General features: G+C 52.3%; 1 protein-coding gene across 1 annotated transcript; it reads right to left on the bottom strand.

Annotated features, from left to right (window-relative positions):
* Positions 1 to 8,892: 8,892 nt before the first annotated feature.
* On the bottom strand, positions 8,893 to 10,877 carry socs5b (suppressor of cytokine signaling 5b). Its single transcript, XM_076047309.1, has one exon. It carries the CDS (start codon positions 10,848 to 10,850, stop codon positions 9,183 to 9,185), a length of 1,668 nt encoding a protein of 555 aa, XP_075903424.1. The 5' UTR covers positions 10,851 to 10,877; the 3' UTR covers positions 8,893 to 9,182.
* Between the last annotated feature and the right edge of the window lie 2,761 nt (positions 10,878 to 13,638).

The raw sequence follows: 13,638 nt of genomic DNA, 5'->3' as shown, positions 1-13,638 counted from the left end.
TTGCTGCACCAGTGCCCGCTGCAAAATACAGCCAGCAGTCACTGCACAGTGCATGTTGTCCCTGTAGGGCTGTACTTGCATAGAGATATCATTTTATATTCACTCACTGGAACGTAGTGCCGACTTCTTGACCTCTGCAGACCTCGGGGCAGAACTGTTGCAGGGCTGATTTATACTTGGAGCAACACATGTGGTATAGCATTATGTGTGGCAACTCGGCCACAGTGCTGCTCGGTAAACTGGCTCTGGTTGCAGACTCGCCCCCAGTTGCTTATTCAACGGGGAAACTAATACCCCATGGATTAGAGCGGCTTATTCATAATTCATACAATTAAAGAGTGACCGGCGTTTTCAGTGCCAATGACCCAGTCAGTACCCTGCCATAAGAAAATATATCTCCACCACAGAACCCCACGGCGTTACCACAGGGCCTTCCTGAGCCCGAGGCCTGCCCGTGCCACCGCTGCAGTCCACTGCTGCAGCTTCCAGGCTCCACTGCAGCTACACCACACTGCCTCTGCTTGCCCAGGGAACGCTGGGTTAAATATAATGCTTGCATGTCAGGTCTGCAATGCAACTGGGAGGGAGAGAGAGAGAGAGAGAGAGAGAGAGAGAGCGAGGAGGAAGGAATTTGTCAGAACTCCATAAACACATGCACGGATCCTGCAGCCGGTGCCAGCGCTCGGAGCGAGAACTTTCCGCAGGCTGGCTGAGTGACAGGAAGGCCGAGGGTGAGAGTAAGCAGGGCCTCTGAATGAGTCCAGGGTTTATACAAAGGCCAGCCAAACGCCAATGATACACTGCGCTGGAGCAGGAGAAGACTGAGGAATGAAAGAGAAGTGGTTGAAAAAGAGGGAGAGGATGGAAAGGACATATTAAAACTGTGTGTGTGCTCAGGGACATATATTCACGAAGAGGAGACAGATAGGATCAGGGAGGGAGACTTAAATGGAGAGTGAGAAATGGAGAAAGGAGAAGGGGAGGAGGAGGGGGGGGCAGGAATTAACATGCCCACTGAAATTTTCCAGCGCCTCTGCCAGAGAACAACAAGCAAAAAAAAAACAGGGTCCGTCCAGATGCTGTTCACATGTGGTCCAACATCTCTGCAGAGGCCAACAGGGGAAAGGGATGTTGAGGAAGAAGGTTAAGTACGGTTCAAAAGGTGGTGGGGGGGGAACTGCCTAAAACCTGAAGTTACTGTGACTGGTTTTCAACCGACAACCGCTGGGGACACACGGCAAGAGACGCATGCCAGAGAACACGGCAGAACTCAAAGGTTGGGCCCACGTCCTCCTGCTTGGTGCTCAGTATTTGGGTTCCATCACCCCAATGATTCCCAACTGCAGCACCGCTGCTGCTGCTCACTGCTCCCACAGGGGCTGGGTCAAATGCAGGACAAACTTCCCATTCTTTGAGAGGTGCCAATCAACAGGACTTTGGACTTTAGATCCTGGTAAAGTTAGAACCGGTGCAGAGAGCCGAGCTGGTGATGAAGTAGACCGATGGATCCTCATCATCCTGGACCCTCGGGTAGCTGCTCCACTCCCAGGCCCGTGCTCGATGAGGGCTCGGTGCCGTTGGCCCCCGGTCGGCCTTGGCTCAGCTGGTGGAAGAGGACCGGCCCCGCCCCCTCCACGGCCGCTGCCTGGGAGGGAAAGTCTTACCGAGGGTGCAAAGTACCGTCGGGCGGATTCGTTCGTCGTCGTGAAATACAGACGCAAGCCTGGTTTGAGCGCGTGCCTGCCTATTTACGTGCACGTGAGGTTAACTGGAGGTCAGCGCTCACTTTGCCACCGCAGACTTGGCGGCACTCCAGCACCGGGAGAGCAGCAGCAGCAGCAGCAGCAGCAGCAGCAGCAGCAGCAGCGTCTCTTTATTCACTCTCCGCTCTCTGCCTCCTCGTCCTCTGTTCTCTGGGCACAGGTTGCGTGCAGATGGCAGGCAGGGAGCCATGTGGTGTGTATCTGCAGTGAGTCCCGGGCTTAGCACGGTGGCAGTGAGGAGAAGTGCGGGCTCAGAGCGCACCGAGTCAAGGAAATGAAACGCCTGAGGAGTTCACGAGTGAGACAGTCGACGGCTGAGGTCAAAGGGCATTCAACAGGGGAAGGTTTCTCACTCCCGTCTGCCCGAGCTTTCAGAGACTCGCTCTGTCAGAGTGAGGCACTGCGAAACCAACCCGAGAAGTCCAGACACTGAGACTTTTCAAAATAAAATTGGCATTTTTTTTCAACAGATGAAAAAGTAGCTACAACACACATCTACTTATGAAGACAGATACTTATAGAGCATTGCAAGTATTCATCCAGCGTCTTACCCAACTATAGTAATCAATACATTCCAGATAAAAACATGCAAAATGTGTGTCTAGTAAATGATTTATGTGTTGTCTTGATGCCTCCTGGCAATAAATCTTATAGCATTGGAAAGTCTGTTCATCACCCTGGTAGATGGTGCCACTTTTATAAGGAAGAAAAGGAACACAGCCTGATCTCAGGTCAGTGTGTGGTGGTTTGGATGATTGAAGCCTGAAGCCACAAGATATCTTTACTAGGCCAGGGGGATCAGCAGTACAACTCTTTAGATTGTTTATATAATTCATAACTTTATTGACTAACTTTTCTATGTTAGTGACTTGTTACTGTTTCTGCAGCTGGTTAATCTGAACAATGGGAGGGGCGTTTGCAAGACTCTCTTCCCCAAAATAAGAAAAATGGCCCCGTAAAGTTTTGAAAGGCAGGAAATAGATGCCAACAGAAAAGAACCTGCGGTTTACTGTGCAGGGACCTCCGAGGACCCAGACATCCTGGCACCTTAACTGCCACGCAGGTCACCATAGCAACAGTGCAGCAGAAGGAGATTGATGAAGACTTACTGCAGGCTCCTCGTGCTCCACAGGGGACCGGTTCTTCTGTTCAGGAGCTCCATCCATCAGGTCCAGTTCCATCTGGAGCCTCCTGACACTTCTTCTGTGGTTTTTTCCTTGCTCTCTGTGTTTTGGAACATCACCCATCATCACTCAGATCTGTTTCCTCAAAGGTAAGAGGAGGCTTTTATTTTACAACAACCAATGGGTGTTATTTTCATCTTATACTACATGTAAGTGAATTAAATGTGTTTTTAAAGTTTAATTTTTGTGACTGCTGATGGTCAAATAGCAAATGCACAAAAAACTAATTGAAGGCTAAAAAAGGTCTGAAGTGTGTTCATGCCTTCTTACTTTGCTTTGGGCACCAGAGCAACATTCTAAAAGGAGAAAGAAGCTTTAATGGAATGCTAGAGGTGATTGAACTAATATTGCATCGCTCACACTCCAAATGAACCTACTGGAGACAGTGTAGCCAGCTGGTGAAAGTCAGACATAGTCTGTAGCAGTGAGGGCAAGTCAGTGCTGAAGCCAAAGCCACCAAGAGGTTGAGATTAAGCTGCCACCAGGGTATACAGCTCTGACAACACAGACACGACTCCTTCCTCCTGTACGAGCGTCCGCTGATCCCACCGCTTTCCCACTGGCTTGAAGTTTTAGAAAGAGCTGCAACATTTTAGATGTGCAGGAACGTACTCACATGACGACAGTGATTACAGCAGTGAGTCAACCCCCCAAAGTACTGAACTCTCCCTTTAGGATTAGAAGGGACTGGACTGACCATCCTACGTGCAATCTGCACCTTCTTCCCCCTCAGCGTGGTCAGCGAGCCACCTCCACTGCTACAGACTTACAGCCTGGTGGTGCCGCAGGGTTTATCCTGAGGTATGTTTTGCTCTTTGAGAAGGTTTTCTTCGGGATGTATCGTCCATCCGTCCAGTTTCTATGTCTGCCACTCATGGGTTGAGGGTCACAAGGTTTCTGTAGCGAAAGCACGGGTCCAGGCCGGACCAGGAGCACGGGTCCAGGCCGGACCAGGAGCCACACAAGAGAAGCTACTGTTCACACTCACACCTACGGCAACTGCGCTAACCACTGCACCACTGCGCTGCCCAGATCCAAACACGATCAAGTCCGTTTGAATTTGTCTCCGAGTTCGGTCGGCTTGTCGTGGCCCACGGACAAACTCCTCCCCTTGGCGGTAGCTCCCCTTGACCCTTCTCCTGGGTGGGCGGCAATTATGCATCAGCCTCTGCCAGCCACCTTCATACGATAGCTCGCATGCTATTTATACCTCATTTCAAATGAACAAATACTCAACCATCAAGTTGGAAGCAAGTGGTTGCGTCTGCACAGAGGCCTCGGTGGCGAGCAGGGACTCGGACTGACACTGTGGGGGTGTGTGGGTCGGTGGGTGGGGCGTCTTCAAGGAAACCACAACCAGCGGCTCACACTGCCTGGGACGGCAAAAGGGCCGACGGCCAGATTGTCGTTTCTTCATTTTGCAGTCAGTTTATCAGCATCAGTGTGGCCCCACCTCCTGGAACCGACGGTTCCCTCAACACCACACTGATGAAGGCGGAGCTTTGTGTTAGTCAACTTTTAAGAACAAAGCAGAGGATTTTAGTCTTTCCAGTAACTGCACACTCAGTTTTGATAATAATAATAATAATAATAATAATAATAATAATAAGTTGCTAAGATAACAGCTAAACCATGGGGTTTTTTTAAGTTTAATTTTTAATTGTTTTAAACCGATCCTCGTCTGTTTGTGTGTGGGGATTTTAGCTGTAGTGTGAGATTACTTTTATTGAATGGGGCTATTGGGCTATTATTGAATATTTACAAATTACTTTTATCATTCCATCATATTTTACCATCACAGTAAAATGTACAGGCACCTAAAGGAAGAATTAGCAGAGTAAAAAGTATTTGCATTTGGATTAAAAGAAGATTTCTATCGTGACAGTGCAGCTTAATGCTTCTTCTTCTGTTGGGTTCAAGCATGTTGCAACATTTCATTCTCTTCAACGTTTGCTTTTTCTTCCCTCCCTTCATCTTCTGGAAAGCAACTCAAGTCCATGACACTCCTCCTGAAGCCAGGAATAGCAGCGCTGGATCCAAACTCCCACACAGCAGCGTCCTCCAGCATGAATCAGACAGAACAGACGTCACCACGGCGCATCATGGGTCAGTGTGGATTACACTCAACAGTTTTATTTGGAATATTAAGACAATGAAGCATAAGCCAAGCACCAAGAGACAGCGACGTGTCGCATCATACTGCTCTTCTCTTAAAAAAAAAAAAAAGGAAAGAAAGAAAAAGCTATAGTGAAGAATGGTGAAGACACACAGAACAGACAGTAGTGAACGGTGGACGTGACGCTGCCATTTACACGCTCCGAATCCTGCCCGGCAACAGGGGGAGGAAACAGGGAGGGGAGAAAGGAAAAGCCAGGAAAAGCAGAGGAAAAAAAAGGGAAGGGCGATATTCGTCCGCCGGCTCGGTCAGCCCGTGGCGGTGGCGGTGGCCCGGGACTCAAAGGGCTCCTGTGATTGGTCAGAACGAATAAGGCAGTGTGGGAACGCAGCGGTGCCACAGAGAGACAAGCATTAGTCGCCATCATCGTCAAGTCCTGGTGCCTGGGCACCCACATCCACACAGCAACCAATGTGCACATACAGCATTAAAGTGACAGCGGACTGCAACCCTTGTTACACTACACTCCATTGCATATTAGGGAGAAGTCGTCAGGAAAAATAATCACAATTCTTTGATACATCTTTTCTCTGTTTGCATAAAGCACAAAAGCCGGCGTTGTGAAATACACGACGAGCAGCGCACCCCTCCAATGAACTGGCAAGATCCCCACTGCTCCGTCACTCGTACCATGTGGGGGTGGGGGGGGGGGGGTGTGTGTGTGTGTGTGTGTCCACACCTGGGACCACTAGTGACACAACCAGCATCACGTCTCATCCAGTGCAGCTGGATGGTGTCATACTAATGACAATAGAAGATCAAATATGTTTTTTATCTATCAACACAGAATATACATGTAAACACCCCACGTTGTTTTCCCTTTGTTTCTTTGTTGGTTTTTTTTCCTTGTGTTTTTTTTTTGTTGTCGTCGGAGGAGGAGGACAGTAACACAGACAGGTGGCGCTGTTTGAAGGTGGGCCATGACTACACACCCCTGGCTAGCAGTAGGGCTGAGTGTGTGAGTGTGTGTGTGAGGTTCTTATCATATACCTGGGCTGGTGTGTGCTGTGTGCAAATGCATGTTATAGACAGTGAACGCACCACCAGAGGAAAATCCAACGACAAAAAGGAAGGAAGCAGGAAAAACAACTACTTTCCATCAGGTGCCTATGTCATCCATCCATCCCTCCATCCATCCCTCCATCCATCCACCTTTCCTCTCCGCCCTCTGGGTTCTGTGACAGACGTGTGCTACGGTTAGTGTCAGATATTTCCCATGGGGAAAACTGCTTCGAGGGTCCTGGGACCCCCCTTCCTATGGACCTGCCTGAGATTAGAGGGCCTGTGTGTGTGTGTGTGTGTGTGTGTGTGTGTGTGTGTGTGTGGTGGGGGGTACCCAGAGTCATGGTTCATAGGAGTCAGCACCCCTCACAGGTGACCCTGCCACCCCCACCCTTGGTGCGGCTCTGAGCTGCTGCTGGATACTCCCACGCAGTGACTGTGCAGTGACCCTGCAGTGACTGGTGGAAGGATACACCGACTCCCCCCCTCCCCCCCAGTGGGGGAGCAGCCGCCTCTTCCCAAAGTCACGTCACAAACGCTCGCAGATAAAACGGTGGCGTGGGGAAACATTGGGCCAGTAGGAACCTCTCAGCTGTCTTGGCTCAGTGTGTTGCTGATAAAAGACCATAAAGTGCTCGCTATGGACTGGTCAAGTGTTCTGGAGAGCAGTCTGATCCACAAAGACTTGATGGGTGGACATGGAAGTGTGTTTTTTCTAAAAGAAAGGAAGAAGAAAAGAAAAGAGAGAAGGTAAAGACCTCGGTCTCGGGTCAAAGCGGGGCGAGCATGACGGGGAACAAACCACTGAACAGCAGTGGAGCTGCCAGAGGTCAGAGGGAGGCAGGAAACTAAACATTCAAACAATACTTTCAAAGTAAAAGTCGATCAAGGCCCCGGAAACAATCCATAGCAAGAGGGCTGCGACCAATGACTTCCATCACTGGCTCATCTGCACACTTTGGTCGATGAAATGTAAAGGTTCTCATCACAATACTCCAAAGTAGCATCGACATGTTGCAACCTCGTTCAGCCTCAGCACTTCTCACTGACCACCGTGTACAACAGAGGCAGCACAATCTGGAAGGAAAGACAGGAGAGAGAGAGAGAGCGAGGGAGAGAGTGTGTGTGTTTTGCAACCACTTCTTCCAAATGAACTGGAGGAACTGGTCAGCGCTCCACTGGTCAGCGCTCCACCAGGACTGGGAGCCTCAGTGTCCTTTCAAAATAAAAACATGCCACCGTCCCAGTGCCCTGCAGACTGCACTGTGGATCACTAACACAACAATATTAAAGTGCTATTCATGTCGAGTCCACGTCCCGTGCTGTCCTCTGAGCCCACTCGGCTGCGATGTTCCCTTCAGCTGGACCCGGCCTGCCAGCAGCAGCACAAACGGGCCTCAGTCGAGTCCGGACCGCAGTCACCTCTGTATCAGTGCGGAGATGTCAGGGATGTGGCCGGACACTGGGATGGAGGTGGGGCTATAACATGTAAACCCAGCTTCCAATGCAGCAGGTTCTCAGGTTGCCAATGAGACTTTGAGTTGAAGGTGAAGCTTGTGACTGCGGTGACTCATCCTGTAAGAACCTCCACTCGCCTGTTGATGATGCTTTTGATTGGCCAACCGCCTCGGGGCAGCAGGCGCCTCGCCCGCCTCTTCAGACGTCTCATCAACACAGGGACGCTGCTAAGCAACTCCGGTGGAGAGAGAGGGGCGTGTCGTGGTTGAGACACAGTTTTAGTCACCAGGTAGCCTCGTTCACCTGGGGGTGGGGGGGTGAAAGCTGCTCCAGAAGGCTGAGCACAATTTGACAACCATTGTACCGTCCACTACCAGTAGGTGGGAGGGGCCATACAGTCACCGACAGATGATCTCAGTGAGCAGCACCATCAGGCCCGATGACCTGGACGCCTGAGAACCTTCACAGAGCCGTCTCCACCGTCTCCTCCTGGACTGGAGACGCTCCTGGCAATCCCCCAACCCCAACCCCAACCCTAACCCTGACCCCAACCCTTGCAATCTTCATCTTCTACTGGGACTCGTTAGCATTGCTCACGTAGCCTATGCCCGCACAGAGTGCCAATACTCCTCTGTGGACCACGAGACATTGAAAGACCATCAATCCAGGAGAGAAGCACTTTGTTGCAGGATGAGGGGACAAAGTTGGCAAGACTGCTGACCGGTTAGGACCGATTGTGACAACATTGCCGCTGCCAGATGTTTTGTGTTTAGCAGAAGCGCTGCCACACTGTGAACCCAGCTGACACGTCCATACTGCTTTTTATGGATCCATGACTCATCACTACTGCTTGAGGAGGAACTCGTGTTTTCTGCAATAACTCATCGTTTCCCTGACGCGACGTCCTGAACTTTGTGGACCCTCCAAAAAAATCCATCCCATCTCAGCTGGTGTGTGCAAAAGACCTGGCAAAGAATGTGCCTTGTGTCGCTCTATCCATAGGACAAGATCTGACTGCAATAGAACACTAGCACCGCCAGCTCTCTCTCTCTCTCTCTCTCTCTCTCTCACTCTCTCTCCACATGACCCACAGAAACACACTCAAGCACACTCGCAGCTCAGAAGCCTGTTGGGAAGGAAGCTCCGCCAGGCGCTGAGAAAGACGTGGAAAGAAAACAACAAAACAAAACGAGGCAGCGTTAAGTGAACTGTACAATGTAGCCATGTATGCCAAAAAGCACATGTGTGATGAGCGCGGGAGGCATGCAGGGGGTCTGAGGGAGAGTGAGGGGGTGGGACCAGGGGGTGGGACCAGGTGGTGGGACCAGGTGGTCTCTGTGCAAACATCCTGTACTACACACAACAAAACATGTGCTTGCCAGACAGCATTATACTGAATATAATTATATTTATTTTCTGTGATGTAAGTAATAACTAAAACAAAGATTAGAGTGAATCTTGTATAGCTCGTTACATTTCAACCCCCCCCACCCCCTCCAGAAAGAGAGCCATGTCAGTTTAGCCTCTAATTGGCAAATGAGGAATTCCTCAAGTTCCGTCATCCTCCTGCTGGCCGGATGGAGGTAGTGCATCCACACTCTATTTGACCTTGAGTGGCGGTTCCCTCTCCAGCCAGCGGACCCGTACTTTCTGTTTGTAGTGATACTCCTTCAGGAAGTCCTGCAGGGCGGGCGGCAGCGGCAGCGAGCCGATGCCGTCGTAGGTGGTCCGGCGGCAGATGGCGGCTCGCGCCAGCTGCTGCAGGCCGAAGGGGAAGGTCCGGTGGAGCGGTACCGTGAGCAGCGGCTCGAAGAACATGCAGGCGCTGGGGTCCTTGTAGTGCTCCAGCAGGCCCGTGACGGTGGACGAGTGGAACACGCACGGGTCGTGGGCGTCGAAGCTGAAGTTGTGGTTCCACTGCTCGATGCGGGCGTGCAGGGACCGGTTGTAGCGGCGGAAGCTGACCGAGAACAGGTAGTCCTCCTGGGCCGAGTCGCGCAGCAGGAAGGTGCCCTCGGGCCGGCCGTCCAGCAGGGCCTCGGCCTCGTAGCGGTCCATCACGCCCCAGTAGCAGGGCAGAGCCGCGATGTGCAGCAGGTCCGGCACCAGACAGTGGATGTAGTCTATCTGGGTGTGGACCTTCCAGGGGCCGGGCTGCTGCCGGCCCGGGTGGCCGTCGCCCGAGGCGTGCCTCTGCTTGGGCCGCCGGGCCTGCAGGCAGAGGGTGGTGGAGTCCTCCTCCGAGTCGCAGTCCTGGGGGGCTGCCGCCGCCCCCGGCCCCGGGCCGCCGGGCAGCGACGAGGCCGCCGCCGACAGGGAGCCGCCGGACCCCGAGGCCCGGACCTCCCCGGAGGACTCGCCTACGCCGGGGGCCGTCTTTGGTCCCAGTTTGTAGAGGGAGGAGCCCGGCGCCAAGGCCTCCAGGGTGTGGATCTGTGCGTTGGGCGGCGGGTCGACGCCCTCCTCGATGCTCAGCCGGCGGCGCTCGCGGAGCCGCTCCTCTTCGTCCTCGGGGGACGGGTGGGTCGGGTCGCAGGCGTCCAGCAGGGCGCTGGAGGAATGCGGGCTGACGGGCGCCGTGTGTTGCTTGATCAGGTGCCACTTGTGGGCCAGGTCGGAGCCGGGCGGGAAGGGACAGGTCTCCAGCATGAGCTCCGTCAGGTGGATCTTGCGCTTGGAGGCGACCGGGTTCTTGGACGGGTGCGGGCGCCTGCGCACGGGCAGCGGGAGGCAGAGTCCCACCGTGTCGCTGAGCCGCTGCCGCAGAGACCGCCCCCCCGGACCCTCGCCCGTCTCTTGGACGGAGTTCCCGCCGCAGCGCCGGTCCCGCCGGGTGGCGCTGCCACGCAGGCGACCCGAGCGGCGCTCCGCCTCCAGGGAGCTCTGGGTCTTAGTGGAACACGAGTGTTTCTTCCTGCCGCCCCAGGGCGCGTGGCGAGAGTAGGAGTCTCTCCTGGCCAGGGCCACGCCTCCCGGGACCCCCCGCACGTCCTCGGCGTCCTTGTCGACGGTGATCTCCACGATCTGCGGGACGTCCGACACGCAGTTGTGACGGCGCCGTCCCGCCGTGCCCGCCGGCGACGGCGAGAGGCCGCGTGACGGACTGGAGGCTCGTGACGACCGGGCTTCCGCGAGGCCGCCTCCCTGGCCCAGGTCCAGCACGCAGAGGACGCCGTCGGCCTCCGCCCCGCTGCTCCCGCTGGCTCCTGGGCTGCTGCCGCTGTTGTGGAACAGCGTCTGGCATCTGCTCTTGAGGTTGCTCCACATTTTGCCCACTTTTGTTCCAAGAGCCCAGGGGACCTGCAGACAGGGTTAGGGTCAGGGTCAGGGACAGGGTCAGGGTCAGGGTTAGACAGCAGAGAACAGAGACACTGAGTCTCCACAAGGAACGCATGCTTTGCAAAGTGAGGCGCCGGTGACTAAGAATGGCGAGCTTGAATTCCTCAGATGACTGACTGGCTGCGTGCGGTGATTAGACACAGCGAGAGCATAATGAGGCCTGAGTGTCTGAAAGGTTAGGGTTAGGGTTAGGGTAGGCTAACCCTAACCCTAAGGCTGCGCTGGAGGAAGCGGGGACGGCAGTGAGGAGTTGCCAGGCAGACGTGCACAGACACAAGGCCGTGGCTATAAATGAACGCAGGCTCTGCTCACAGCTGATCTGCTGGTATGTACTGTATTACACAGCCAGTCTAGACCTGACCAAGAACCTTTCCCTGCAACAGCAGCATGCAGGGCACATGTAGAGTGACATGCTGCTGGTTTATCACTCGCTTCAACAAAGAGCTCTTCTAGCACCACATTGTGCTCGGATGCTTTGAAGCAGATCAATGAGCAAAATGCAGGCCAGGGTGAGGGCCAGGGTCAGGGCCAGGGTGAGGGCCAGGGTCAGGGCCAGGGTAACCCTAACCCTAAGAGCTACTAAGAGCCCCCAGACTTCCTCCTGCAGGGTTAGGGTCAGGGTTAGGGTTACCCTGGCCCTAACCCCGACCCTAACCCTGACCCTAAGAGCCCCCAGACTTCCTCCTGCAGCGTGTCTAAGACTTTGGAGCCCTGTGCTTTCATGGAATACTAACCCTAAGTGTTCTTGTTATCACGTTGCAAAATGAAAACATCTCGGCAAGTAAGAACTGAAATAAGAAGATTCTATATTCACTGGAAAATCAAACACTTTATGCAGTTCCAAAACCAATAATCACCGATTGTGTTCGTTTTGATTTAGTTCATTATTCACCCATAATAATACAAACACACACACACAGTTAAAAATACATGACACATTGAAGTGAAGACCAGTGACATCAGATTAGGAGGTCCATTTAAAACATGATGACAGCCTCTTCTCTGTCTCTATCTTTCCGTGTGTATTGATTGAGCATTGATTCATTTTGACTTTCCAGCATCTTACAATGTACATGCCAGTGCTGATGTTATCACAGCTGAATGTCACATGACTTTTGTTTGAGCTGTGCGACATGGCCAAGCCATCGCAGGACCAGGACCAGGACCAGGTGATCTACTCCTCCACCTCCGAGGCTCAGGAGTGTTTGAGGACGGCCAGAACCGTTCAGTACAGTTACTGGAGCCACGCAGGTTCTCATCGGTGGCCACGGCTTATTGGTGCGGTGTCGGTTCAGTCTGCATTGCTCTGTGCTTCTGTGTGACCGGTGTGGACTCGGAGCACCCGAGCAGGAACACATTCACACCATGAACACAGAGTAGATTAAGGTCCGGTGGACTCTCGCCAGAATTCTTCTCTTTTCTTTCAAAGCAACCTGCACTTGGCAGCTGCAGGTGTCCGAGCGCTGCAGGCGGCTTGTCCACGACTGCCACTGGGTTAGGGTAGGGTCAGGGTAGGGTCAGGGTTAGGGTTAGACTGGTCAGACGGCACTCACACCTCGACTGAGCTAAAACCAGCTCGACTCTGCAGGTTGAGATCCGTCGTCAGGTCAATGATTGGTGCCACTGCACCTTTGAGGTGAGGTGAGGTCACCCCAGGTCAGGGACAGAAAGCCAGCAGGTCAGAGGCTTCAGTTTCCATGTTCACACTCAACATATGAATAATAATGTGTGTGAATACTGGTGTGTTGTTTGTGGGAGAACTGTCTCAAACACCATGGAGTGAATCAGTGCTACCACTACTGTTCATTGGTGGAAAATGTTAAATGAGAATGTCAGGTATTAGCATATCATTATTATTATTATCTGACAGGATATTTGTTTCAACAACACAGACATCCTGGTGCCAAAGTGGCCATCAGGTGTGTGAAGACTTCCTTCTGGTGGCCCAGGTGCAGCATCATGGTGACGTTCTGTCAGAACACTGGAACACAAACCAAGCCATGAAAAGACAATGACCTCGTGCTCTGCATGTAATACCATCTGCAGCCACTGAGCAAAGCTTCGTTTCAAACAGATCATTGGTCTGATGGACTGATGAATTATTTTCAAATGGCTACCAGCTGACAACCGTATCTACACTCCACCCTACACTTTGACTTCATGCTGTAATGCTGAGGAAAACATTGTCCCCATTTATTATGCACTGGAGAAGAACGCCTCCCTGACGCTCATCACATAACACAGCTGTCAGCAGTTCAACTCATCACAGGATTGCTGATAGCAAAATATTCACCCTGTTGTCTTCTCTCTTTCTCCTGACACCAGCTGGAGCTGTTGGGCTAACGCTGTTATCAGCTTCATCTTGGAAGCTTGGATTTTCCATCAGGGTGAGTGTGCTTTAGCCCACACCCTCAAACATCAATAGGTGTCACTCACCAAAGCAAACTGAGGGAACAAAAATCATCTAAAGGTTGAAAACTAGCTGAACTAACAGGCACCTTTTATTGCTTCTGCTGTCATTTTACCAAAGATACTTTGCAGATGTCAATTACGTCAAACAATGGAAAAACACACGACGCACTACAGTAAGACAATGACACACTTAGAAAGTACAATTCTGGTACGTGTTGGGATGATTATTTAACAACTGGGAAATTATGGAAGGCAATCTGATTGCAAGAGTAGGAAATTAGTCGGAAAAATCTCTCCATATAAA

The sequence above is a fragment of the Nelusetta ayraudi genome, unplaced genomic scaffold, assembly GCF_046127955.1.
Source record: "Nelusetta ayraudi isolate G7.1 ecotype Tasmania unplaced genomic scaffold, CSIRO-AGI_Nayr_v1 ptg000093l, whole genome shotgun sequence".
Lineage (NCBI taxonomy): Eukaryota > Metazoa > Chordata > Actinopteri > Tetraodontiformes > Monacanthidae > Nelusetta > Nelusetta ayraudi.
The sequence above is the reverse complement of the archived record's forward strand: the minus strand, read 5'-3'. Positions and strand labels throughout refer to the sequence as shown.

Coding starts and splice junctions, on each gene's coding strand:
- socs5b (XM_076047309.1), bottom strand. CDS start 10,850: ATGTGGAGCAACCTCAAGAGCAGATGCCAGACGCTGTTCCACAACAGC.